The following is a 26,594-nucleotide window of genomic DNA, read 5'->3' as shown; positions in this document are numbered from 1 at the left end:
TCTTTACTTATCTTAAGAAAAGATAATTACACTGATGCGTCATTGTTACCCGGCAACTGGTTTACAGATTTTGACATATTTTATTTAAATAAAAATGTGGGGTGTGAATTTGAAGACATATTTTCATTAAAACAAAGACACAAAGCATAAATGTCCCAGATCAAAAGATTTTCTTTTTATTTCCTCTTTTTACATTTAAATTTACATTCATATTAGCATGATGTAATTTGGTACAATAAACACTGCCAGTGAGTGTTTTTTTTTTTTTTTTGCCATTTTTCAGCTTTATGTTTTCAGAGTGTCAAAACAACAACAAAAAAACTGAATTTCAAGCCTCAGTTTTTTTTTTTTTATTTAAGTTTGCAGGCCCTTTGTTTGGGGATTTTTTTTTCCTCCATTTTCTTTTTACAAAATATTAGAAACAAAACGGAAGCAACACTTAGACCTTTGAATTTAAAGGGGAAAATGTATTTGTGACATAAAAGGACTGAATACCCAAAACGTATAGAGTTACAGATCTAGAGAAATAACAGACAGGATATACATGTATAAAAGCACATTCATATTAACATGTGATGCTTTGGAATGAAAACAGCGGCGCACTGTCCCATTTGAGTTCAAAACTTTCCATTCATTTGAATTTTCCCACTTGTGCCATTATTATGTATTATGAATACATCTTCCCCCAAACGCTTTCACAAAACACTATAATAAATAAGAAAAAGAGGAGATTTGATTGGTCCATGAGGTAAAATGTGAATGGAAAAATAGTTGGAAAGATTTCAGAAAATTTTTTTTTAAAGAAAAAAAAAAGTGATAATCAGCAAAAGAGCACGATGCCCTGTAAAGCTGCATTATTTGTCAGCACACACACAAAAAAAAAACACATTCACGCAGTCCAGCCTGAGGCGTATCAAGATAAACCCCCAGCTGGAATCTTTACAAAGCCACTTGATGGATGATAATATTCTTATATTTACAAAGGAAAGGATATTTTAACTAATAAACAGTGTAATACAAAGAGTGAGAAAACAAACACCCCACCCTATAAAACCAGAGTAGACCATCACATTTTCTTCTCAATCCTTCAATTTTCTGAACTCTAGTTTTCTGTAAACTGTGTGTTAAAGACGGGTGTGGAGCGTGAATGACAAAAACGGGATTGATGATCACAGAAGAGCTTAAAATTATGGACTGAGGGGTCTGTCACCAGGTACAATCACGCTGGTAGCATCTTTCCTGTCGCTGCTACAAGAAAAAAAAAAAAAAGCACTTCAATGAAGAAAACTGCTCATTCAAACATCCCTGGTTAGGAATCGAAGACATCCACCTGCTGTTGCTTAGAGGTTTGATGGAGATTAGCATGCAGTTTGCTACACAGTGTACACTGAGAAGGTGGAAGTCGAAGAGCACTTAAAAAAAAAACAAAAAAGACTGCCTGACTGGATTAATGCAGGAACTCCAAAACAAGTTTGAGGGCTGCATTTTCTTTATTATTATCATTATTATTTTTAACTTTGATCTGCTGCAGCAATAACAGGTATAAAGCAGCACAAGTAGTGTTCAGCAGGTAAATTGTCTTGACTTACTGGCTCGAGAAAATTCAAGTTGTGACCCATAACAGAGCAGCAAAGGTATTCATAAGGTATTTCTCGGTCATCTCTATCAATTTCTGTTCGGAAATGTTTGCATTTTTTTTTTTTTTTTTGAAGAAGCAAGTCTCAACATCACGAATGGCATTTTGCAAACTTTCAAGTCGGCTGCCATGCTTAACAATTTACAGCCATAATCACTTTTATTTGCCAGTAAACTACAAGACTGGCTGCAAACGTGCAAAGCACAAAGGAAAATTAGTACCACCAATAACCAAAATAGCTCATATTTTTCTCAGTGTCGATCCCCCAAATTAAACGACATCTTTAGTTTTTGGCCCAATTGTCAGTAATTCCCTCCTCCCAACGTTTGCAGCACCACTCAGGCAGTCAGACAGGTAGGCAGTGAGTTTACAAACCATCTCAATGTTTATTAAACCCTCTGTGCAAGAACAAGAATTAGAAGTATTTCCATTACAGTGAGGCAAGAAGGTCTTTTCTTGCAGCTGTAGAAACACAAGAAAGTAAAGGAGGAAGAAGGAGAATTGTAGAGAGGACACCTCTCAGAGGCTCGGCACCCTTTAAGGCCCAATGTGGGCACAGCCCTGTCCAATCTGGCCCAGTCAAACCCTCGTTTGGTTGGGCCAAATCCAGCCCAGTGCACGTCTGGTCTGGTTTAGTAGTGGTCCAGGCCGGTGTTTCAGAAAAGAGCTTTGGATCCCTGGTTCTCAAACTCTGACCAGGCGTCATTCAGTTCCATGAAGATCATCTTGGCGTACTGTTCGTACGGCTGACCGGTGGCCTGCGTGGACAGAGGCGGCGTTAATCACTGAAGGTCTGAGCGCCACACTGCAACATGTGCAGGATTTTGAAGCTGTACCTTATCTGGATGGACGACCAACACTGCCTTCCTGTAGAATTTCTTGACCTGGTCAGGGGTCACGAGGTCAGCCATGCCCACGGGCTTCCAGCGCGTTTCCCCCTCCCACAACACTGTATGCAGAGTTGAAAGCAGCGCTCTGATGTTTCGCTCCTTCCCTTCGATCCATTCCAAAATCTGGAAAGTGGAAAATAAATGACATCAATAATTCAGAGGTTTGCTAGAGAACAAAAAGCGTTCGGGGAAAAAATTAAAATTAAATAACTGAAGTGTAAAAACACACGGCCTGAACGGACAGGCAGGGAAAAAAAGAGCATTGTAAGAGGAACAGAGATGGACAGCTGTTATGTGCACTACATAAATCTGGTCTCTATGCAGATAAAAGATTGAATGGTCAAGTCAAAGTCCGCACTTGAATTGAACCAAGTAGTAAAAGGTAGAATTAAAGACGTGCTGCTCAGACTATGTCCATCTAATCTGACTGAATTGGAGCTACTTTGCACAGAGGAATGGAAAAACAATTATTTTTTAGATGTGTAAAGGCTGCAGAGATGTACTGCAAAAGACAGAAAATTATAGATTCAGGAGAGCCAATTAAAAACTTCTCAATATTTACAGATTTTCATTTGCAAAAGATGTTGAAAAAGTGTCTCACTATGCAGCTATGCACCATCTTTTGTTGACCTTTAAACATAAAGACCCCACTTAAAGGGGCAGCGTTTTCCAGGCAAGTAGTGCCATTTCATAACAAAGTCAAGTAACTGCTACCATCAGTTGTTATTAAGCTACTGTATATATAAAATAATTTAAAAGAAATTTGACTTAAAATTGGACGTTTGTCTCTTTAAGAAGCTCCTTCTTTTCGACACGCCACCTTCAACACGTCATCTCAACATCAGTTCTCCGTTCAGCTATTTTCATAAGTTCTTTAGTTCATTGGACTGAGAAATAGTTCATACAATAAGCTCTGCATGTGTGCAATTTGACCAAGTGTTTGCTAAATGCTGCTGCTGCTAGTCTGAAGGAGCTGCGTGGAAGGCGGCGCCCGGTGAGAGCAGAATGGCTGCCACAGGAATTCAAGGATTTCTCAAACCAGCATGGAAGAATCAAAGCAAAACTCCAGGAATGTTTTTGATGAGGGCACAACATTAAAACATGATGTTATGCTCAAAAAATACAATTTTATATAATGCAGTCACTTTAAACACATGTAGGGATTGGCTGTAATTTGAAAAACTTGTGAACAAGTTCAGGGAATATAAATAATCTTGTGAACATATACAGTGTTTTTGAGTTGCACATGTATTACATTCAGCTTACCTGCAACTTCAGGGGATCCATGTCTTTCGCTATCTCTTGCTTCCTCATTTCAGCGATGGTTCTTGGTCCCTTTTTATCAGGCTTGGAAGCAAAACCCTGAGTGGACAGAAGCTCCTCAAAATCATCCTCTTTCACCTTTGGTTTGGGGCCTACGGTAAAAACAACACCACCGATTAATCTGAAACTTATCAATGAGAAGCATTTCTGTAGCAGAAAAGCCTCAAATCCTTTCCTCGGGCTTCTCTTACCAAATCCAGGCCCGCGAACCCCTCTTTCCTCCCTCCCACCAATGACACTAGTGAAGTTGAGGTTGTAGTTGGGCTTAGAGGACTGTGTGCTTGCAGGCTGAGATACTGAAGATGCTTTCGGTGTTGATCCAGGTCCAGACATCCACGGTTTGGTCTGCGCTGTGGCCGGTCTTCCCGACTGCCAGGCTTGTGCTTGAGGCTTCGCAGAGGAAGGGGTGGAGGAAGACGGAGTCTTTGTGCTGAATGAAGCCCCTGAAAAGTTACTACTTGCAGAGCCTGCAAGAAAAAGAATAAATATCACGCTTACTTTGGGAAGTGAAGAGATTCAAGTTGATGTTTTTCCACATGTTAGGGTCACTGCTTGTTAAATCAACCATGCAACACTGTAAAAAGCAAAAACTCGCCTGGTAAATTGGAGCCCAGGGATCCAAGGTCAGCAAAAGGATCAAAGGTCTGAGACTTGGCCTTCGACATGGACGACACACCAGAAGCTGCAATTACAGTTGGAATACGAGTCAGACTCACATGTGGTAAAGCCATTAACAAACCTGATATGCCAATAAAAAACAAACACCACAAGCATCGTACAATTTGCTAAGTAATATTCCTCTACCCACCTGTGTTGGTATAACTGGGTTTGCTTGTGCTGGTGGTGATGCCAGGTGTGGTCTTAGCCGCCCAGCTGTCCCACCCGCCCAGCAGGTCTGGTTGGCTGGCTGAGGACGTCATCTTAGGGCCGTCTTTCACGAGCTTATCTGTGAAGACCAGGTGCCCCTAATTACTACCGCACCAAGATGTAGCAGGAAGTTTCATTGATTTTGTTGACTTGATCAATTTTAATGTTCAAAAGACTGACTGATGTGTGATTTGTACTATTTCATCCACTTTTTTGTTTCACGAGAGCATCAAATATTTCAGTATATTTGAGAATATAATTATTTTTAGTTACTATGTGCAGTTAAATGGTGTCCTGAAGGAGCCTGTTTGAGGCACGATGAATGCTGTGCCATGCAGTCACAGTCATAATGTTACTTAGTGATGAAGTAATAAGTAGTTTGCTTTTTTTATGATCGTTTACATTGTTTTTGCAATAGTAGCACAAAATTACAATAAAATTCTAATCCACCCCCATTTTGAACAACTATTGATAATTCTTGAACACAAATTGTATGGGGGGTTTTATGTCACCGACTGATACTGAGGCACCAAATTACGAAATCAAAAGAAAATAGAGGGCTTAACTTTTTTACAAAAACTGCCTGATAAAACAAAAATAAAAAGATCCACGCTGTGGGAAGGAGTTCATTAAACAGAAGCAGGCCCATGCCAACTTTGAGGGCTGCAGAGATCCACAGGTCTGGTGGATCTCTACCAAAGATATTCTGGTAGTTATGCACTATCTTAGTCTTGGCCCATCACTGAAAACCTCACTAGAATGCTGACGTTTGAGCCTGTAACGTGACAAAATGTGAAAAAGTTAAAGCGGTATGAAGATTGTGAACTCACTGAGGTTGAAGAGGCTGGTGTTAGATGCAGGGGTGGTGGTACTGTGAGCAGAACTGAACCCGCTGGTCGCTGAACTGTCAGAGCCCAACAAGTCTCCAAACAGGTCGGGCCCGGAGGCTTGGCGAGAAGAGCCCACGCTGGAACCAACGCCAGAGCCGGACCCCATCCCGAACGGATCAAACAGGTCGCCCATGGCTGCAAAACATTCATGATCGGATGAACATCACATTGAAGTTAAAGAGAGCGTTTCTGGAATAATGCATCCAGCATTACAAACTCCCACTCCTCACGTTTTGCATCAGGTGTGGCTCCACTGGTTGGCTCGCTAAAGAACAGATCTTCCTGCACTGCTCCTGTCTGACCAGCAGGGGGTGCAAACAAGTCATTGAGGAGATCGCTGTTGCTGGAGGCGGCTTTCAGTCCGCCCTGGTTAGAAGCACCAGAGGAAACCGCAGATGAGGCAGGGGGCTCGGGGTCAGAGTTCAACCCCAGGAGGTCAGCGGTGTCGCTTAGAGCAGAGTCCTCGGGTGCTGGAGGGGGGTTCTGGCGGGAAGGAGGAAATTAAATCGTTGGATCTTTGACAGCACTGTCAGAGCACATTAAAATGAAGCCTTCAGTGTTATTTTAGCAAAGTAAGTAGTCCACCTGGAAATCGGCATCGAACAGTTGTTCACTGAGGTCATGGGATAAACCTTCCCCACTGGGAGCGGAGTAAGACTCCCCCTCTGACTGATCACTCAGATCCTCCTGGTCGTTCATGGATCCTCCTCCTATGCTGTCTGTGGCATCATGAGGGCTCTGAGTGTCTGAGTGCACAAGGAAGAAATGAGAGCAAATTAAAAAAAAAAGTTTGAAGTATCAAAATACTTTTAATTCATGGAAAAAGTTCGGTGTTTGAAGTGGTTCGCAGCATAAGACAGGAAACAAAAATCAGAGGCTTTTCCCTCTTTGAAAAAAGAAAAAAAAAACTGAAAATATTCACGTTTCAACTTCAGCGAAATATAAAAGAGTAAATTTACCTTCCCAATCTAGTGTCTGGAAGAAGTTGCTAGAGTTGGCGTCGTTGCCCACAGAAGATTCTGACTCGGTTGCGTTGGCGCCATCTGGGGTCTGAGCCGGTGGAGGCGACTCCGACTCATAAAACGCAGAGGAACCAGGCTGACGGGGAAGCTCAGGCTTACCTGTGGTGGTCACACACCCAGTTTATAGAGATTAAACTGGTTCTAGTGGAAGGCTTGCACGGATAATTCTGTGCTTCACTTCACACTATACCAGAGTTTCATCTGTACTTTTACTGGAACAAAAATGGTTGAAAATCCAATAAAAAAATAAAAAATAAAAAAAACATTTTATTGTCCTGCTAAGCAGATACTAATAGGTTATAATATGCATGAAGAACAAGCAAAAGGCGACACTATTTAAACACACTGAGAAGTTTTCACTTTGCAGACAAAAAAAACAGTTACATCTAAATGAATTATAATGGAAAAAGTTCAATTTTTTTTTACTTTTCAAAAGGTGAAAGTCTGATTAACTTAGATTCATTATTCTGAGATAATTATTTCAAGGCTTCATTTCTTATATTTTTTGATGATTATTTGCTTATGAAAAAAATGAGATCTCAAAATCCAATAATATAATATTACCAAAACAAAGCGTTCTGAACTTCTGAATCATATGATCTTTTGTGTTGCTCTGTTACAATAAAGTCTGAGGTTGTAAGGGACAAAACTATTGTCAAAGGTATCTTATTATTTTTAAAGGCTCTACAGAAGCTACGTTAAGTAAATCAAATCCAGAACCTACCAAACTTGCTGAGGATTTCCTGCTGCTCATCACGAGACGAGAAGAGTATTTTGGGGTTGAGGCCCTTGGTCTGGAAGCTGTCCCATGGAGGGGACTTGTTGCTGGGTCTGTCTCTGGGTTCCACCTCAATGTCCAGATTAACCTGGAACAAGTCTGGGTATTTCTCCTGGATGTCACAGGCGTCCAAATCATACCTGACAGAAAAAATAAATAAAAATAAAAACAAACACGTGGAGGAAAAAGTTACAGAAAAAAAAAAAAAAAAAAACTAACACCCTTGAGTTTTAGCTCTAATGTAAATAGTAAAAAGTCAGTATCATTTGAGTAACAATATTCCAGTTTGTACTGATATTAATTAGCAAACAGTGGACATACTTAGCAAACTTGACAGTAGTTGCGTTTCTTGGGATAAAGCCTGTGTGAAACTGGATCTGAAACATTTTCATTGATGCCATCTGGAAAAGATTTTTGACATCAGAAAGTCAGTCTTTTGGGCAGAACAGTTTTTTTATATATATTAGATATGAAAGTATTGATAAAATGAAAGCCAAAATCCTGGTAACACTCATTTGTGCCTGTACCTTTGCCTGGAGACGCCCACCCAGTGTAGATCTAGCATGATAGATCACCACAAGTACATCTCCTTGAACTGTAACATTGAGGGGAATCTCTGCTCTGCCATCTTCCATCTTAAAATCCCTTGGAGACAGGGTGAGAGAGAATAACTGAATAAAAGAGCTATGCCACTTTATATTGGTTAAACAGCAAAAAGCATTACAGGTCAATCATACTTCATCCTGTCGTACTCCAGCGAAGTGGTGAGGACCCTCTCGTCTCCGACGTAGACTTCGCAGAACGGCCTGCACCCGTTGCGCTGCTTGTTGAACAACGGCACCGGTGTCATGACGATAGAGTGAATAACTACAGGCTTGCTGTGAGGGATTATGGGCTCCTCTGCCATCATGTCGCACATATACTCTATGTACCTAAAACCGGAAAGCAACATTCAAGAGCACTCCATTATTTTGTGAAAAAGATTTTTAAAAATGTCGGTATATAAAAAAAAAATAAAAAAAATCAACCTAGATAAATTTCACAATTTGAGAGGAAACCAACAAACCAATGCAACATTTTCTGCACGCTGGGTTTCGTACCTTTTGTGTGAGGGAGATATGCCAGGCGGGCAGCGTTTCATAGAGAACATGTAGACAGCAGCCTCAGCTGTAGTGAAGAGGCGACAGAAACACAGGAAAGAGCAAACTGCCACTGCTGATGCCGCTCGGCCGTCCTACACAGAAAAAAAACAAAAACAAACGATCCAAACAATTAAAAGAACAGCAGCTGACAGCAGTTTTACTAGTAATGCAGATCAATCACACACTTAGCATGTTTCGTCTCAAACAGGGTTGGGGTTGATGCTGACGAAAGGTAAAGAAGACGGTACACATAATTAATGACTGAATCAGAAATGCTCACTGATCGGTCTTCAGCTGCTTTGTGCAAAGTCGAAGGACGTTCAACACCAGAAATGTATTTTGGGTTTGCACAAACATGTACCTAAGCTGTAACAACTAAAGCGATTTTATAATTAACTGATAAATTTATGAGCAGTACGTTTTTAGGATGCAGTTACGCACAAACACAAATAATCAATGTGTACATAATCTTATAAATTATAGTTTCATTTATTAACCTATAAAATGATCTCCTCCATTTTTGAGCATGACTGGAGGACTGGCTTACCCACCAGACAGTGGACTATGCAGATGTTCCTCTGGTCCTGTTTGAGCCACACATGCATGTTCTTGCAGACGCTGTAGAGACTGCGGAGGTTGGGAGCCCGGCGCACCTGCCAGTTACACTCCGAAACCTGGACACAAGGGACAAAGAGAGATGATGTAGAGACGATGCAGAAAATGTTGATGTAGACGATGAAGTTTTTAGATGCAGTTCTACTGGCTGAAGAAATCAGCTGCATCTCATTACCCTGCACCAATCATGTAGGATCATATCCACAAACATGCTCTTCTTACCCTGTTGTGGAACCGTGATGGCCTGTAGGATCGTCTAGACAGGTTGTACACAGCGTAGTGGCCGGCGTGACGTGAATCCAGAAACAGACGAACGTCTTCAATGTTGTTCTTTATCGCAGACTCCACCCCTTCCGCTGGAAAAGACATCACTACACACACACACACACAAACTGATCAGTAACCCCAAAAATAAAGGTTTACTTGCCTTAACATGAGACACTACAATGTGTGTTCACTTCAACTTAATCACATTTACTTAAACAACAGAATCGCTTCCATAAGAACAACAAAAGAACTTGGAAAAAATGATTTTATGGCAGAAACTTGATCTACCTGCTATTCTGGAGGTGATGTAAGAAATATCCAGGTCTCCTTTGGCATAGCTGAAAAACAAAAAGCAGACTTAAAAAAGAGGCAGAGCATCTGGAGGGACACATTCAAGCAATTAAAGAAAAAGTTGCTTGACTAATGCCTGGTAAAAACACAAGCAATTAGTAGGTAACCTAAAGACTAACAAATAAAAAAAAAATCAAGAAATGGAGACAATTCTTTTGTAACATTCTGGTTTCACTCTGGTTTCTAATGGCTTCTAACATATGAAAGCAGTTTGATTGGTACGTTCCTCCTTCCTTTTCCAGGCACCGCAAACATTTGCCTAAACACCCAATACCACAAACAGAGTAAGTGTTTTTGTTATACGACACACCAGGCTTTAAGACACTCTTACAGCGTGTACAAACACACTGCAGCATATTACAAGCAATGCATCATGGTTCGGAAAGCAAAAGTACCAAAGCCATCAACTCCAGCTAAAGTAAATATTATGGGATGGCATCAGGACGCACAGCGGGATGCTGGTTAAAGACACGTGAAAGGTGAAAACGCTGCTCTGCAAGCAGTGGAGTGTTGAAAAGCTCATTATTACAGTTTATATATTTGCTCATTCATTTGTAACCAACCGTTCCAATGAAAGATGTGTGGACACTCTGAGTTAAATCACTCTTTAAAAAGAGGAAACACCTTTAAAGGTTTTTTAAGGGAACAGAACTGGGAGGTTACGTGAAAATGGAATGCAATAAAAAAATTTTTTATTACATTTGATAAACTATTAATGACAGATGGTCCTCTTGCTCATTACTAGTTTCACTATATTTTAACTTTCTTTTCCATCAGTCAGATGTCTGGTTATATCCTGACTTTCTTCTTTCATTGAAAACTTGTCCTCACTTTCATAGTTCCTTCTGAATGCCAACTCAAAGACTTTTCTGTCCTTCAGCTGCTGTAGAGACAGACAACAATGTAGCATTGGCATTGTATTGTAAAAACTAATTATGTTAGCAATTAGTTATCCTCAATAATAAACTCTGGTTTGATCACAAGCCTGAAAAACTGATGACACGGCAGAAACTGCCTGGTGAAGTCAATAGATGCTCAATATCAGATCACTCATCTCGACTGGCTCTGGCTGGTCACTGGCCATTTGGAAACTCAAAATTCCAATCTTTTTTCAAACAGTGAACACACCACATCTAAGAATTACAAGGTCACGCTGACAACAAAGAAGTTGTCGTTGCAAGGAAGAGGCTCAAAGTGAGTCACGTTCAGTATCAGTGAAGCTTTAAAACTAAACTTGTTCAGGAAGGTTGAACAGAGTACAGTAAGGCTGCCATGTTTTGTCATTTTGAGCTTTTAACTTCTGGGAAAAGCTGGATTTGGAAACGGTAACCTTTTGGAAATCTCAGTTATGGTAAGGGCTTGCATTATTCTAAAATTGTACAGACATAAATGCTGTTTTAATAAAACTAGCTGCATTAACAACAGTTTGTCAACCTAAGAGTAATAGTAAAATCTGGTTTACACCAGCTGCTCTTACACAGCGGTGCTTCATCATATCAGCAATTAAATGCTCAGAGTGGGAAGGCAGGAAAAAAAATAAAAAATTAAATGATGGTTTAATATCTTATTATAAAACAAAGCTCCCTCTTTTACAAAAACTATAAATGGGTGAATGGTGAGTATTGATGCAACAACAAGAAAACGTTGGGTTTTAAAAATACCATAAGGTAAACACTCTAAGTTACAGCAAAGAAATTTTAATTAATCTAGCAACAACATCTTATCACAAAGAGTGCAGATGGCTGAAATATATTTTTATTTCACCCCAAATTAATACCCGTCTGTTCGGCAACACTCAGCTGAATTATTGAGTGTGTGATGTTAGGATCGTGAAGCTGTGATGATGAACACAGAACAGCAGAAGCTTTAGTAAAAGGTTTTATCCTCTAGATCAAACACATGCTATGGGACACAGACGGCAACGCATGAGATGACAAACTTCACCGAGCCATATTTACCTCGGGTTGCTAGGAGATGTACACAAAGTGGAACCATGAGGGATTGGGACAGAGAAAAGAAACAACATAAAATAAAAATAAACAAAAACAACCACACGAATGGATCAAACAGATGAGGAAAAAAATAACTGAAAGAGGGATCAAAGCTGTGCAACAACAGTGAAATTTAGCCATTTGCTTTTTTGTCAATCCGAAATATGATAACAAAAATTTGGACAGCTGAGCGACTAAATGTTCCTTCCCTACATGGAGAGCCACTCAGGAAGGAAGAAGTCATTACGTCAGATGCAAAATAAACAAATGATGAGCGCTGGAGATAGGCACCAGCCTCCATCTCAACCCTCCAGGGATAAGACCGTTTAGGAAATGGATAATGGCAAAATAAAAAGCCAGAGCTGGTGATGGTATGAAAATGTACAAGACAAATGCCTTAATTCTGCTGCGATGCGTCCGGTGATCTGATGAAACTAAAATGGATCGTTTGGCCATGATGATCATTGTTGATGATGCACTAACATCTGGAAATGTTTGGGCTTATTTAATGTCAGAAAGAAAGAGAAAAAAATATATACAGTGTCGGCAAATATCTAGTTTTAACTGTGTATATAAAGAGTATACAACAAGTACATATAAAACATAGATGGATGGGTGGGCACATAGAAGACTGAGTAGGTGGTGGGATGGATGAAAGGATGCTGATGGATGGATGGATGGATACCATTTTTAAACAATGGGATGTAGAATAAAGCCTGGAATTCCCTTTCCCCTCCAGAAAATAGTTTTATTTATATTTTTATTGATATAATCCCAGACAGTTCAAAAACTGTACAGGTTATGCCAAGTAAGAAAGTTCACATATACAAAGCTTTTCATGATAAATAATCAAATAGAAAATATAAAGACACTTATAGCAATAAAGTTGGAGCCTTACCTGGCTACTGATTGGATGACTTTAGATGAAGTGTCTTTAATGTTGGTCAGGAAGCGCTCCGTTCCTCCCTTCAAGATGTCCAGGAAGCCACTTCCTGCTTGATCGGGATCATACACTCCTGGGCATCATGGGAAAGAAGAGAAGTGGATGTGCTATTTGTAGAGTAACGGACAACGCCGCGCATGTCCATTTAACAGCACCGAATGGTCCAATAAAGAGGAGAGGCAGAAAACAGCTTGGACACATTTGTTGGCTTTTATACTGTGATAATTCAGGTTCTTGATGTTTTTTTTCCAGTAAGGTGCAGATGGAGCTAATCGTCAAAGGAAAGAACAAACACGCTCTGCTTTTCAACAGATGGCACAGAAATCCTCTTATTAGGCATCAAGGAGGTTGCATGTGTGTGTAAGTGTGTGTGTTTGCTGAAAAGGATAAGCTCATTACAGTAGTTTTGGCAAATGTACACAAAGAAAAACAGAATAGCAGGGCTTGCATTTTCACAAACTTCCTCCTGTAGAGAAATGGGAACATTATTTTTGCCATGGGGATTTTTTCCTTACTTATGTTTTAATTATATCAATTCAAACGCAAACATCAAAAAGATTTTCAAACTTGAGAACTGACTTAATGGCAAAAATATATGTATTTTAGCATTCAAGATAAGTATAGATTTAAAACACATGTAATTACACTACAACGGGGAAAAGCCATTACTGTTCCACGTCGGCCTGGGTCAGTCGGAGTTTCTCCGAATGAGAAACCTTCAGTAAAAATAGCAATTTTACATCATTGCCTTGTTTACACAAAACATAAAACATGGTCTAGCAACAAATATTCCTACAGTCTATAAAACAATAACAAAGATTATTACAAATGTGGTAATAACTACACTTTTAGTCAGGCTATCTGCTGAGGTAGCTGAACTGCTCTCAGCTGCTTAACAGAAATGCTACTCTTAGCTTAGCAAATGTAATTTTAAGTAAAACCAGGTTGTCAGTTTTTGCACCATGACTTTATTTTAGCAACAGGAAATATTTACAAATGGCTGACTTCCTACTAACCCTGTTGTATAGCTGCCTCCTTTCAGCCAGCTGACCAGCAGCGTGCAGCAACCAGCTTCAATGTAGAAAAATAAAACTAAACTGACAATGCCCAGTTCCGCATTTTAATATCTTGACTTAGGTTCCAACATCCATTTTGTTCTCTCGTCTATGTTTTTTGTTCATGTCCTTTTAAAGAAGTTGAGCTAAAGCTGCCAGCTTTCACGGTTCATGGAAGACGCACTGAAACGTCAACACATTCAGTAGATTACCAGGAATACTGGGACACAAAGCTAGAAACCATCACTTAAAGCCTTGATAACCATGCTTCCTAAACATCTCCCTCTTTGTAAAGTGATATGTAATCTGTCATTTTGTTTGCATGCAACACTGGAGATTAAGGGATATTCTGCTAGTCTGTGAAAGCATAAAAACCCGTAATCTTCAGCGATCCCAACATTACTAACCGGACTTACCTGCATTGTTATGGACACTCTGGATCTGCATGGGTGGCTGCGCTCCGTTGTTTCCGAATCCTCCGTTCTGCTCCAGCAGCTGCAGACATTCATAGCCATCATAAACTGGACGCCAACAGTAATACGTACTCAACATTGTTGCAGGAATGATGAAGATGTAAAAAAAATTAAAATAAAAAATACTGCAAAACTGGCAACCAAATCTGCTTAATGAGAAGAAAAAGTTGAAGATGTCATGAAAAATAAGAACCCTTGAAAAGTATCAACAAAACGATGTTGAGCAAATTAAAAATGCAAGCAGTTTGAATTCACGCCTTTCTTCACTGCAAGTCGACGGCGCTGCGTTTCCATCTCTGCTCCATTCCTTAATTGTCTCCTCTCTGCTACGTCTCAGTCTGCTGCTCCATATGTCTCCACTGAACTGCAGCGGAGAGTGGAGGAGGATCGTAATCTCCTTATGTCCAGCAGGGAAACCGTTTCTTAGCCCTAATCAGATCAGCGATCGCCAAATCCACCGACACCCCCCCTCACCTCCCATGAACACACTCATCAGTCTGGTCTGGATTCAGGTCTTTGCAAAAAATTTAGGAAGATTCAGGTGAACTTCTGGTGAATTGCTTTGCTGCTGGCCAAAACCAAACAAGTAATTTATTTTGTAGCAAATATTTAGTGGAGGATACTGAAGACCAATGAGGGAATTACTGCAGATCAAAAAGTTGGAGGAATGAGTCCCAGTAAGACCTGCAGATTTCAAACTGAAATCAGCTTTCACAGCAAGTACAAGGATTTGAGTTGAAAATCTTAAGATTAAGCTGAAATTTTAAACCGACTGTGCTGCCAGTGTTAGAAATGTTTTCTGTCTGGACAACAACAATGCCACTAAACAAACTACAATCATTTCATGTTTTTGGCAAAATTCAGTTCACGGAAACCTCCAAGTGTCTATTTGAAGCTGTGGGCGCAAGTAAGAAAGAAGCCAGAAAAGGAGCAAACTGACTCCTTTGTGCCTCCACAGAGTGCGTGTGTTGCATGAGAGACTTGGTAAAAGGAACCGCATCAGCAATTTGAGAGGCACACAGCGGAAGGGGCCGTGTGACTCTCTCAGGCTTACAGACAGGCGAGCAGTCTTAGCCAATCAAGACGGTTGATCAAAAATACACTAATTGATATCTGCTTTTTACTTGAACACTCACTTCTGTAACTGGAGACTTGGGGTTGACGTTACGAGCGGCTGCGATCTCCTGCAGCTGGTTGACCAACTCTGTAATGGATAGCCTCTCATCAGGGTTCACCTTCAACATGGAACCTAGAAAAAAGGAATAAAAGGGAAAATAAAAATAGAGCAGGCAAAATTATACTAAAAAAAAGAAGAAAAAAACCATTCATAGTCTGTAAATATTACGCAGTCTGAGAATAAACAAGTAGCAGCACATACGTATAAGGTCATGAAACACAGTGTATCTGGCATCGTTCTGTGGGATGGAGTATTTTCCATTGACTATCTGCAGTTTGGCTCCGTCCTCAAAAGGATGCTGCTTAAAACACAACAGGTAGAGGATGCACCCAAGAGCCTGCATGGGAGAACAGATGGTCAAAGTGGAAATTCTGAATTCAATTTACTTTCAAATAAAAAAGTGAAGCAAAAAATAAATAAATAAATAAGAAAAAATAAAGAGAAAAATTAAGGAGTTTCCAGGTCCTGACCCAGATGTCCTGTTTCTCGTTGATGGGAAAGTTGGAGTACAGATCGATCATCTCTGGTGTTCTGTATGCTGGAGTGGTGTTTCTTGTAATCTGCAGAGGGGAAAAAAAAGTAAAATATTTCAGATACAGTCAAGATATATAAACTAGCCATGTCGTTTTTAGATATTTTCCAATAAATTAGTAAAAACTACTTTTTTATCCAATTCACCAAGATTTTCTTATCGCTTGTGTTCTTCTGAAAAGGATAACATTAGGTATTTTTCATCTACAACGCCATCATACAAGCTGTCTGCTCTAACATATATTTACCATCATTGGTCTGGAAACATTAGCAGACAATATTAGATTTACAATTTCTTGTCTCTGTGCATGTTTCTGTGTGGTTATGGTATTAATAGCATTAATGTAATCAATCTGTGCTTCCTCTGGTCAATTCAATCAAACATTTCTGGTTCCTATTTAACACCAAGATGTCATTACTAGAGTTCCAGTGTAAATGGAACTGGATTCAGTGAGATAAATGGAGGCTTTACCTAAGTTTTTTTTTACATACATAGGAGACATGTATTAAAACTGTCACTTTGGTACATTAAGTTATTAAAATATAGTTCTGCATATATTGTCTTGTTTTTTTTGTTTGTTTCTTGGGGGAAGAAAAATAGGAAAGCATAGCTGCTTAACATGATTAACAAATGCATGTTAACCCATAATGTTATTATTATTTATCAATTAATGCTCCTTCGGAGAGGCCAAAATAAAATAAATAAATAAAACATTAATCTGCATTAGTGCACCCCAGTGCAAATGAGATTTTGCTCATTATGTTGCGTTGCGTTATTGAAAAAAAAAACTTGCAAGAGAAAAAATGTAAATCACACGTATGTAGTGGTGTTTTTAAGAATTCAAACTAGTTCAGTGAGTAATGAGATTCAACCTGATAGCAGCACAATACTTGGTAAACATAAAATGATTTCTATTAAACAAAAATTTGAGGAATTTGTGCCTGCAGTGGGCAGTTTTGTCACATTATGTGAGCAGAACCTTCGACAACTCAAAGAGAAAAAGAAAACGGGAACAGGTTGTGGAAATGAGGAGGAACAGAACATCAGTAACTCCTGCTTGTATCCAACGGTTCAGTGTTTCTTTTTTATTTAGAGCAGTGTGTGTGTGTGTGTGTGTGTGTGTACCTCATCCTCCACCATGGACCTCTTCTGTGCAGACCAGCTGTAGTCGGGATAATGTGACACTGTGGTGGCGCTGCCAAAGTCACACAGCTTGATGGTGCCCTGGTTACTAATCAAGAGGTTCTCAATCTGCAACACATCAGAGGCCGTCTCATTCAGCTCCACCGCACAGTGACAGGCTCATCATTCTACGCCCGTTTAAAGAATCATTCTTCAGAGCCGACCGACCTTAAGGTCTCTGTGGATGACCGGAGGTTTCTGTTTGTGCATGTGCTGCACGGCTCGACACGCCTGGTAGAAGATTTTCAGCACAGTGTCACATGACATGGGAGCTCGCTGCTCGACGCGCTTTATGAAGTCCACCAGCTGACCTGAGGCAGAGCAAACATATTTATATGAATGATAACTTCCCATTTTAAACCAAGCCGTTTATTAACACCAACGGTTCAGAGAAATGTTCAAATCTTTCTCAAAATGTATGCAGTTTAACGAAGGAAATGCGTTCAAGATTTATTTTACACAATGAATAGAAAACGGGTAGGAATCTACCACAGTGTTTTGCATTTGACTAAAATCTGAGCTATGTGGAATCAAGGTGTTTTATTGATGTGCTTTCTATTTTTTTTTTTTAACATACTTACAGTTACAGTAAGTCTGCAGATTACTCCGATTGAAAATAGCTTACAAGACAGTCACTGTGTTTGATGCAGTACAGAAAATAATTTTGCATATTTCAAACATGTTGCAGTTTTCTTTTTTTATTATTTTGGCAAAAGATACGTTTTAGTAAACAAGGATTTGACTTTATGCAAGTATTGCAGCGAATTTAGTTTATTTTGACTTCCTTTGTACATGTCTAACCCAATCATATTGGACGCAAATCTCTGCTTTGCATAAATTTATTTTTCATAAATTTATGAAAAATTTATTTTTAGAAAAGACAACTGAATATTAATGCATACTCTTTGTTTAAAGAGGAAGGTGCAGGCTAATAAAGTTGTAAAACCTGCTGAATGAAAACTAGGGCATATGTAACAAGAAAAGGAAGCAGAACAGGAAATGAAAAAGCCACAAAAAAGGGAGACTTTCATCACCAGTTCCTGCTGAGTTCCTGAGAAAGTGCAGCGTCACCAGAATTAACACAACTACGTTGGATGGATGAGTAACCCGGAGCCCGACATGACGAGGCAGACAGAGGAAGATGTACCAACACTTAGGAAAAGGCCTGTGTGCAGAAGTGGGAGTCGGTATTTACCTTTACACAACTCGGTGAGGATCAGAAACTCTGCCTGCCCGGTGTCCGACTCCTCCTTACTGATTGATGCAGCTGAGCAGAACTGAACCATGTTTGGATGACCTGATAACTTTTTCTAGAAGAAGCCAGAGGGTGAAGGAGCAGAGAATAAACAGAGCTGTGACGTCAGGCCTGCTCTCAGATTTGACTTTTTTAAACTGTTGAAACTAAATCTTTAAGCACACTGTACAAAGAGACGAGTTTATTTCTTCCAGGCTAATCAGACTAAACTTCCCTTGTTTTAAGTCAGTCAGCATCACCAAATATATGGTTTTTGTTAAATGTCAGGGAGGAGTTTTAAATTTTAATGGTCTTCAAATTCAGAACTTTGTAAATTGTTTCTTAATTTTTGGTAGACTTTTTTTTTTTTTAAATCTGTATAATTTGTGGTCAAACATTTTCGATATCAATAAGATTATCCCAATAGTTTGTCAAAATTTTAGTCCATATTTTCGACAGAATTTGTGTAACTGAGTCAAGTCTGTAGGCCGTTTCTCACAAACACCTTTATATTTCTGAGAAAAATTGATCTATGGATCTGAAATGAGGGCTTTGTAATCCCAACCATTCACACCTACTTTGGCAGGGTGGAAATTTAACTTCCTGGCTGATGTTGCAAGATGTTACTTCAAAGAAACACCCCCACAAATTGCTGTGCTTCCCTCCCTATACCACCCAGTTGGGATAGAGCTCTGAAGAATGCAAGCTTCCCTCTTTTATTTCTCCAAATGTAACAGCAGTCAGCGTGGCCGCACAGCTCTGATTTCATCACACCACAGGACATGACTCTGAAGACTAATTTTCTGAGATAGGAATTTTGGGTTTTCATGAGCTTTATGCCAAAATCATCAGTATGAAAACAATAAAAGACCTGAAATATTTCAGTTGGTATGCAATGAATCTAAAATATATGACAGTTTAATTTTTTTATCATTACATTATGGAAAATAATGAACTTTCTCACCATATGCTAATTCTTTTAGAAGGACCTGTATTTGTTTCACTGGGGAGAAGGATACTCTTCTACAGCCAGCAGCTTCACAAAGGGTTTCCTTTTGTTCTGGACTTGATACACACATTTCACCACAAAACACACTCATCTCTCGGGCACAGAGCTCGTCTTGTGAATGGCATGATGGCTGGACTTTCCCATGCTGTTTATACTTGTAGTTGTTTTAACATGGCACATTCAGTCAGACCCAAAGATGGACCAGATTTGGAGAGGTCCTCAGAGAGGTTCTCTTTCTGATTTTTTTTTACAGAAAGTCACATGAGGAAGTTTGTATGAGAGCTGATGCCTTAAAATATATCCACAGCTGTGCCTCCATTTATCCTCACACATGAAAGAAAGAAATAAATCACCTGTAGATTTACCACCAACTACTATTAATACTGTTATTCGACTCTTGAACTGCAAATGTAACGCCTGGCTTTGCCTATAAAATAAGCAGATGATTCTGTACAACCAGCTTGCAAACCCAAGGTTTGTTCCACAAACCTCAAACATGTGGGTTTGATTTTAACTTGGCTCTTTCACATGACAACATCTGCTCTCTACTGAGGCAGACATTTCCAATGTAATCTTAAGAGAAATAGAGTATGGTCAATCATACCATGAAGCAGACTTCCTGTATAATTTCCTTGTTCTTTTCCTCTTCGTTGGACAGCAGCCTCTGAAACAAAAACATGCAAAAAAAATTAATAAATAATAATAATCATTTGTAGCGATACTTTTCAGAAAGTGCAGACGAAAAGTTTTTTTTTTAAAATAATTTTATATGACTATCTTTTTGAAATCCCAACATCTAAGACATGGTTTTGCTGCATCTACAGAGAAAACACAAATAAAGTAATGCTAACCAGAGTAGGAGTGCTGGATGACACTGTAAAAACTTTAACAAATCAATTATGCAATAATTTTGTCTTTGTTTTGAAATAACAGTGAAAACTTGTTTAACTTCAGTGCTGTGTATCGTAATCCTCACACACACACCGTAACGTCATCACAGCTCCAGATATAAACAGCTGAAGATCATTTGAGCTTCCAGGATCAACCGCTGAGAGATTTACAAAATCACTGATTTCAAATCGACCACAAAATCTCCCACTGCTCCAGCAGACATTACAACATGTATTGACATTAGTGTTAAAAAGTGTGTTGCAAAATGCTCAAGCAGTGGGCTAAAACTTTGAACTTGACATTTTCCCCCCATATGAACACTTCAAAAGAAAGTTTCAACATTCTCATAAAAGAGGAGCAATAAGAGTGTCTACAGCGCAGATTTAACAGAATATAATATGAAAAAGAAGTTTAAACCACTCAACTCTCTTTAACATCTTGAAAAGCAGGTGAAGCTTTTTTTAAATATCCAAGGGATTTAAAAGTGGAAAAGGTTCGAAACAGAAAGGAAAATATAGACTAAAAAGTGAGTTATTTTTCCTAAGGAGCTGATCATCATCTCATCTCCACAGATAAACAACTGAAGATCTTAAAAGCTGACAATATCAGCCGGTGAGAGCCTTACAGAATCACTGATTCCAAACAATTATTTCTATGTACATGCTAGCAATACTTAGAAACAAATCAGTTTGAAATATTCAGTCCTGAAGGTAACTCGTCTTACCTTCAGAGCATAGTCCTTTCCACCGCTCATGTCCTGGGCTTCATACACAAAAGCAAATCCACCTTAAAAGAAAAACAAAACAAAACGATTAAGTAAAACTATATAGACATAATAGCATATTTAGATTTTATTGTGGCATTCATAGGCAAATAACTTGCATCTGGAATGTTTTGTGTATTGCAACTATAATGCGTGATGCAATCAAACATAATAATGTCCAAAAATAAACTGTATGTGTTTAAGTTTAACTTGCTCTGACTGGATTATTCCCAGAGTTAAAATGGTGACAGACCAAAGAAGAAAACTCATCCAGCAAAGTGTTTCTACACAGTTGATTCCACAGTGGATCGAGTTCAGTTCATGATCAGAACTTCAGCTAACGATCCTCCCACAAAAACTAGTCTAGTCTAGAACGGTACAACCACAGTCTTATCTGTAGATTGCTGAATTGCTGCACCAGACTAGATTGAAACGAAGTAAAATCGCTGAAAAACAAACACAGCAAACTTTCTGGCACCAGCTTAATTTCTTAAACCTCAAGTGCCTACGATAAGGCCTGCTACAAATAAATAAACTCAGTTACGAGCGGTTAGCTCTAAGCTGGAGGCTGTATTCAAACAGCAAAAAGAATTATGTTTTACTAACTATAATCTGTCTGCCGCCAATGGATACAGCAGGACAGGATGGTATTATGTGTTGCATGGAATAAGTCTGTGGGACATTTAGACTTCAGCAACAAGAAAAAATTGTGTGTTTGAATTCATTTTAGTGCATGCTGGAAGGCAGATGAGATTCAACAAAAATCAATAGTTTACATTGAAAAAACAAGAATAAATCAGAAAAATTACTTCTAACTGAAATTACTATTATTTTTTTTGTTAAATTTGTTTTTTTAATTATCTAATTTAATAAACATCATAATTAGACTTGTTTAATTTAATAACAACTGTTAAATTCCTATTCCAAATGTAAAAGTGTGTACTGCTGGAAGACAAAAAAAAAAAAAATCTCAATAATCCAAACAGGTGAAGCGTACGGTCACTATAGCGATGAGTAAATCAACAACCCGCCTTGAGTTCCTCAGCAAAAAAAAAACTAAAGGAACAGCTGCCCGTCTCTAATCTTTAACGATTTATTTACCCAAGGATGGCTGCTCAGGTGTGTGTAAGACGGATTCATTATCCCAGTCCTGATTCGGTGACCTTGTTTGGGATTCAACCCAGTAACCCGATAGTCACACAGACTTCCTTCACATGAGGAGGACAAAACAAGCTCTTTCGATTTCTGAGCTCAGGACTAACAATGTGTCCAAATGTAGTTGATAGTTGGCACAAAGAGCAACAGACTTTTTTTTTTCTCCCCCCAATTTGTTAGTAGCAGGAATGAAAGTAGCAACATCACAGTGGGAATGCAGGCCTGAACAACAGAAGGCAGAAATTTTGGAACATCTATTTTTCCTTTTTTCCAATTTAAGCTGCAAGACTTCTCTGTTCACTGATCTTTTGAAATTCATTTCATTAAATCTTTTGTAGATTTGTAAATAAATAAATGTATAGGTGAAAAAAAAACATCTGGTTGGAGCCATTTATTGTACAAGGATCCAAAGATCTTGGTGCAGAGCAACAAAGAAACCTTTCAGACAGCAGGACGCGAGTCTGAAAGGGGACGGGGGGTTTTAATGTAAAACGATCTCCACTTCAACCAGCTTAACCTGCGATGGGCCGTCCAGGACCGGCTCAGTTAAGGCACTGGACGGTCTGATAACATTAGTACAGCATTGTTGTCGGATGCATTGACTGATCCTAGCGTTTTATTGGTGTCTATGTTGTATGAGCAATAAACGCATACAACAACATTTATCAGTAACATTAGTTTCATTCTGCTATAATTCAACTGGGACCAATTCATCTTGAGAAAGCATGAGAAGGATTAACAGACTATTAACTTCTTAGATTACAGGTGAGGATACAAATAGTTGTGTAAAAAGAAAAACAAAAAAAAAAATACGTATTTGTTAATACGTATTAAATAAGTTGCGTCACACTGGGAGGTGCACATTCCAATGCATTCAAGCAATGTATTTAGATCTATTTGCACTGCATTCAGGAAGGTGATGGGCAAGATGGCGCAATCAAAGTATTTCAAAGCTTTTAAAAATGCATGGGTTCAAAACCACAGCATGCTTTGCATTGCAGCTTCATTCCTATGAAGGACATGCCAGAGAAAGTGCTGCAGTCTAGTTTTGCACACTCTTGTTTAGCTGACTGGGGAGAAAAAGGCTGCAATACTTTCACCTCACTTACAAAGAATAACAAATATGACTGTTTGAAAGGCACCAGCAACAGGGTGTAAAGAAAATGGATGGATGGATGGATGGATGATGGATGGATGGATGGATGACTGTTTGGAAATATTACCAACGGGGAAGACAACTCCACAAACTAAATGTGGGCCAGCATTTAATTTTATTGATACAACACTGCTTATAAACAACAGTTGGCAAGATTCACCTAACAAACTGCTGTTTGTATGTATTTGTATTTGTAGAGCATGTCTCATTGGCAGTTAATATCAGGTTGTTACATTTCTATCAATCTTAAAAGGTCAGACTGGTAAGAAAAAAAAATTGTATGCTCATAAAACGCCTCTTTTCGAAACTGCAAGGCCCCCTTATAGACTGCAGAAAACATTTGTTTTCATCAAAACACACTTATCTCCACGCTTCCACATGTCTCCTATCTTAAGTGTACATATTAAAACGGGGATAAAACGGACCTGTGCTAAGGGAAACGGAAAAAATATATTAGAGATAAATAAAGTCTTAAATTTGCAAGACTTTTTTTTTTTTTTTTTTTTTTTTTTTTTTGCGTTTAACCCCTGTTTCAAATGCAACCCAACTGTCGCTGTCGGCATTTAAGGTTAGGCGAGACAATCCGGCTAATATCGGAAATTGCTTTAGTTATTTGTGCAAATCTAATAATCAGGAAGCGTGCCAAACCTAGTGTTATCTGTGTTACTTTATTGCTGCCACATCTACACATAAAGTGTGTTGCCAAAACATGTAAATAGCTGTCAAGGTTCATGACTCGAAGTTATCCAGCGACACTCAAGAGACGAAAACGAACAAATCAAACTAAAATGCGTTTTCCTTCGACATCCACATTTCAACAATTAATGCAAAGTTGATCGAAACCAAATGATCTCCTGGTGTTTGCTAGGTGAGTCGCGGTGCTTCCATTTGCTAACCAACTCAACTGACGTTGTTAGCTCGATAGCTAGCTTCAGCTACCTAGCATGGCTGTTTGCAAGCCGTGACAGTCACGTTCGTGGCTGTGGAGCAAGTTCTCACCTTCAGCGATCACCCGTTTTATCCTCAGCTTCATATCACCGAGCTCAACGACTTGTCCGACGAAGTCATTCTGGTCCCGGCTGGCCCCTCCGGACGAGCCGGGCCCGGCTAAGAAATCCAGTGCCGACTGAAACAGGGACATTTTTTATCCGGCGTCCGTCTTCAGGCCGCCCCTTGAACAGGAAATGAGCTTCCGAAATCCCTGCTGGCTCAAAAGAAACACTCTCCAGCGGCCTATTCAGTTAGTGAAAGGTGTTATACCTAGGCGATACAAGTCCTTCATCTAATGCAGACATCCTCTTCCTACTGCTAAACTGACGAAGCAGCCATCATATCGGCGCCGACTGCTTCCGTGAAGAGTGAAAATGACGTCAAACACGATTCAATCATGTGACTTCAAAACCTGACGAGGACCTGCGTGGGATCAGGTGCTTCGTTTAAATTAAAAATCTTAATAGCTAGTAAATAAACAAACAAAATTACAAATCGTAAATGTGATCAAACTAATTAAAAAAAATAATAATAATAATAATAATCAGACAGTCAAAGGTGTTTTGGAGATCCGCAAAATTAAATTAATAAATAAATGAGTTATGTATTTATTAATTGAGGTATGTTCTCAATAAGAAACATATATTTAAGTGTTTGAATATCCTATCACAGATATGTATTTCTAGTATTTTAATCACTCACGAAATATTTATCAGTATTGTTTTACTTCTTCTTACCAGGGAACAGTTTTTAGATGTTTTCTTGATATCTCTTAGTGCTGCAGTCTATTATCAATCAGAGATAATGTACACTTCAGTTAAAGATTATGATTAAACCACAATGAGCAGCCGATTGAACCAAAATTAAAATCCACTGTTAATCCAACGACTTTGCCACACCTTCGAAAAATCTGTGGGAAGTAATCAAAACACACTTTGAGAAAGTTTTATTTGACACATTTTGATTTGCTATTTCTAATTAGTTCTGTGTTGGGGTGACTGGTTTTCTGTTGCCTGTTAAATATATTTAGGATCCATTTGGATTTCAACGTATCGGAAGTGCGTACCACAGAATATAATGTACAATGCTGCCATCTAAAGGATGGATACGGTACAACCTCACTCTCCCATTTCGGAATGTGCTAAAGTCGTGGTCTCCTCAAGGGGGCAGCATTGAAAAAGTAATGACAACTCTTCTGTTGAGTATGTGTCAAAAGGTTTGTAATGCAGGAATGTGGGCTTGATGAGAGAATACCTGAGATACTGGTGTGATAGAGCATTGCTCAGACAAACAATAAACTATGGTGTATTGTTGTGTACTATTTATGGAGTACATACAGGTGGAGTACACCAAGAGCCGGAACCTGAAGTGCAACATCAAAGGCGTTTAAGTCAGGTCAACACATGCAATGGGTTGTTGTAAGTCTGAATTAGTTTATTTTTAGTAAATGCAGGTATCCTTACAGCAACGTATGTCTGTGTGAAGAACTCTTTAGTTATAATATTTACTTTATTCAAGAAGGGCAGATCTTAAATTGTAAGCGGTAGACATGCAAATATTTTGCCTGCTATATCTTCTTAAAAATGTATATTTTTATTTAACATACAAATCCATGTGATAAACTGCAACACATTCAGTGACATCAGAGCAAAGTTTGTTTCAAGACTTGAGAGCATGAAATAATTTTTTTCCATTGATATGAGACATTTGTATTTAGCATTTCAATAATTTCTTTTCTTTTTGCATATTGTGTTCTTTTTCTCAACAAATTGGAAAGGGTTTGTCCTTGTGAGACGGCAGTGGTATGAGGCTCAGTCAACAAGTTATTCTGGTTATTCCTATGTGGTCCCTCCGGTCGAGCCAGGTAGAGGCTATAACCTAGAAATCATATTCAAATTGCACTTAGAGACAAATAGAAACATGAATACAATACCCAAATCCATGTACAGTCTGAATTTGTGCTGACAACAACAACAAAGAATGACCAAAACATCCCAAAAGATTTAAAAGAGTAAGTCAAGCTCCTCACAAAGAACTACATGAATGTATTAATGCATTTGGTTATGTTGTGGACTCAACAGACCCAATAAACCTTGTTTTCCTCATTAAGTGTATGACACCCTAAAACACAGAAGAGTACAGAGAGCCACAGTTTGATTAGAAGAATCTGATAATTAGACGCATGGCCTTGATAAAAGAGTGGCAAGAAGAAAACCATCGGTAATAGAAAGCATCATCCATTTAAAAACTTTCCAAAAGCTT

The 26,594-nt window shown here is 38.9% G+C and overlaps 1 protein-coding gene across 1 annotated transcript; it reads right to left on the bottom strand.

Annotated features, from left to right (window-relative positions):
- Nucleotides 1–153: 153 nt before the first annotated feature.
- On the bottom strand, nt 154–24,706 carry gak (cyclin G associated kinase). The gene is made up of 29 exons (XM_015000305.2): nt 24,342–24,706; nt 20,993–21,054; nt 19,982–20,041; nt 18,330–18,444; nt 17,303–17,445; nt 17,078–17,203; nt 15,891–15,980; nt 15,622–15,757; nt 15,380–15,492; nt 14,187–14,265; nt 12,671–12,788; nt 9,719–9,768; nt 9,386–9,534; nt 9,100–9,222; nt 8,507–8,640; nt 8,144–8,338; nt 7,934–8,051; nt 7,728–7,807; nt 7,353–7,546; nt 6,566–6,727; nt 6,192–6,352; nt 5,837–6,089; nt 5,547–5,741; nt 4,658–4,795; nt 4,445–4,531; nt 4,041–4,316; nt 3,793–3,941; nt 2,473–2,649; nt 154–2,394 (listed from the first exon to the last, which is right to left on the bottom strand). Exons 1-29 carry the CDS (start codon nt 24,481–24,483, stop codon nt 2,293–2,295), a joined length of 3,927 nt encoding a protein of 1,308 aa, XP_014855791.1. The 5' UTR covers nt 24,484–24,706; the 3' UTR covers nt 154–2,292.
- Between the last annotated feature and the right edge of the window lie 1,888 nt (nt 24,707–26,594).

This window comes from Poecilia mexicana, unplaced genomic scaffold (assembly GCF_051168715.1).
Source record: "Poecilia mexicana isolate PSO_F unplaced genomic scaffold, ASM5116871v1 scaffold_9, whole genome shotgun sequence".
In the NCBI taxonomy this organism is placed as follows: Eukaryota; Metazoa; Chordata; class Actinopteri; order Cyprinodontiformes; family Poeciliidae; genus Poecilia; species Poecilia mexicana.
The sequence above is the reverse complement of the archived record's forward strand: the minus strand, read 5'-3'. Positions and strand labels throughout refer to the sequence as shown.

Coding starts and splice junctions, on each gene's coding strand:
- gak (XM_015000305.2), bottom strand. CDS start 24,483: ATGTCCCTGTTTCAGTCGGCACTGGATTTCTTAGCCGGGCCCGGCTCG. Junction 15,758..15,890: donor ACGAGAAACAGGACATCTGG/GTCAGGACCTGG, acceptor TCTCCCATGCAG/GCTCTTGGGTGCATCCTCTA. Junction 7,808..7,933: donor GTGGGCGTCTCCAGGCAAAG/GTACAGGCACAA, acceptor AATCTTTTCCAG/ATGGCATCAATGAAAATGTT.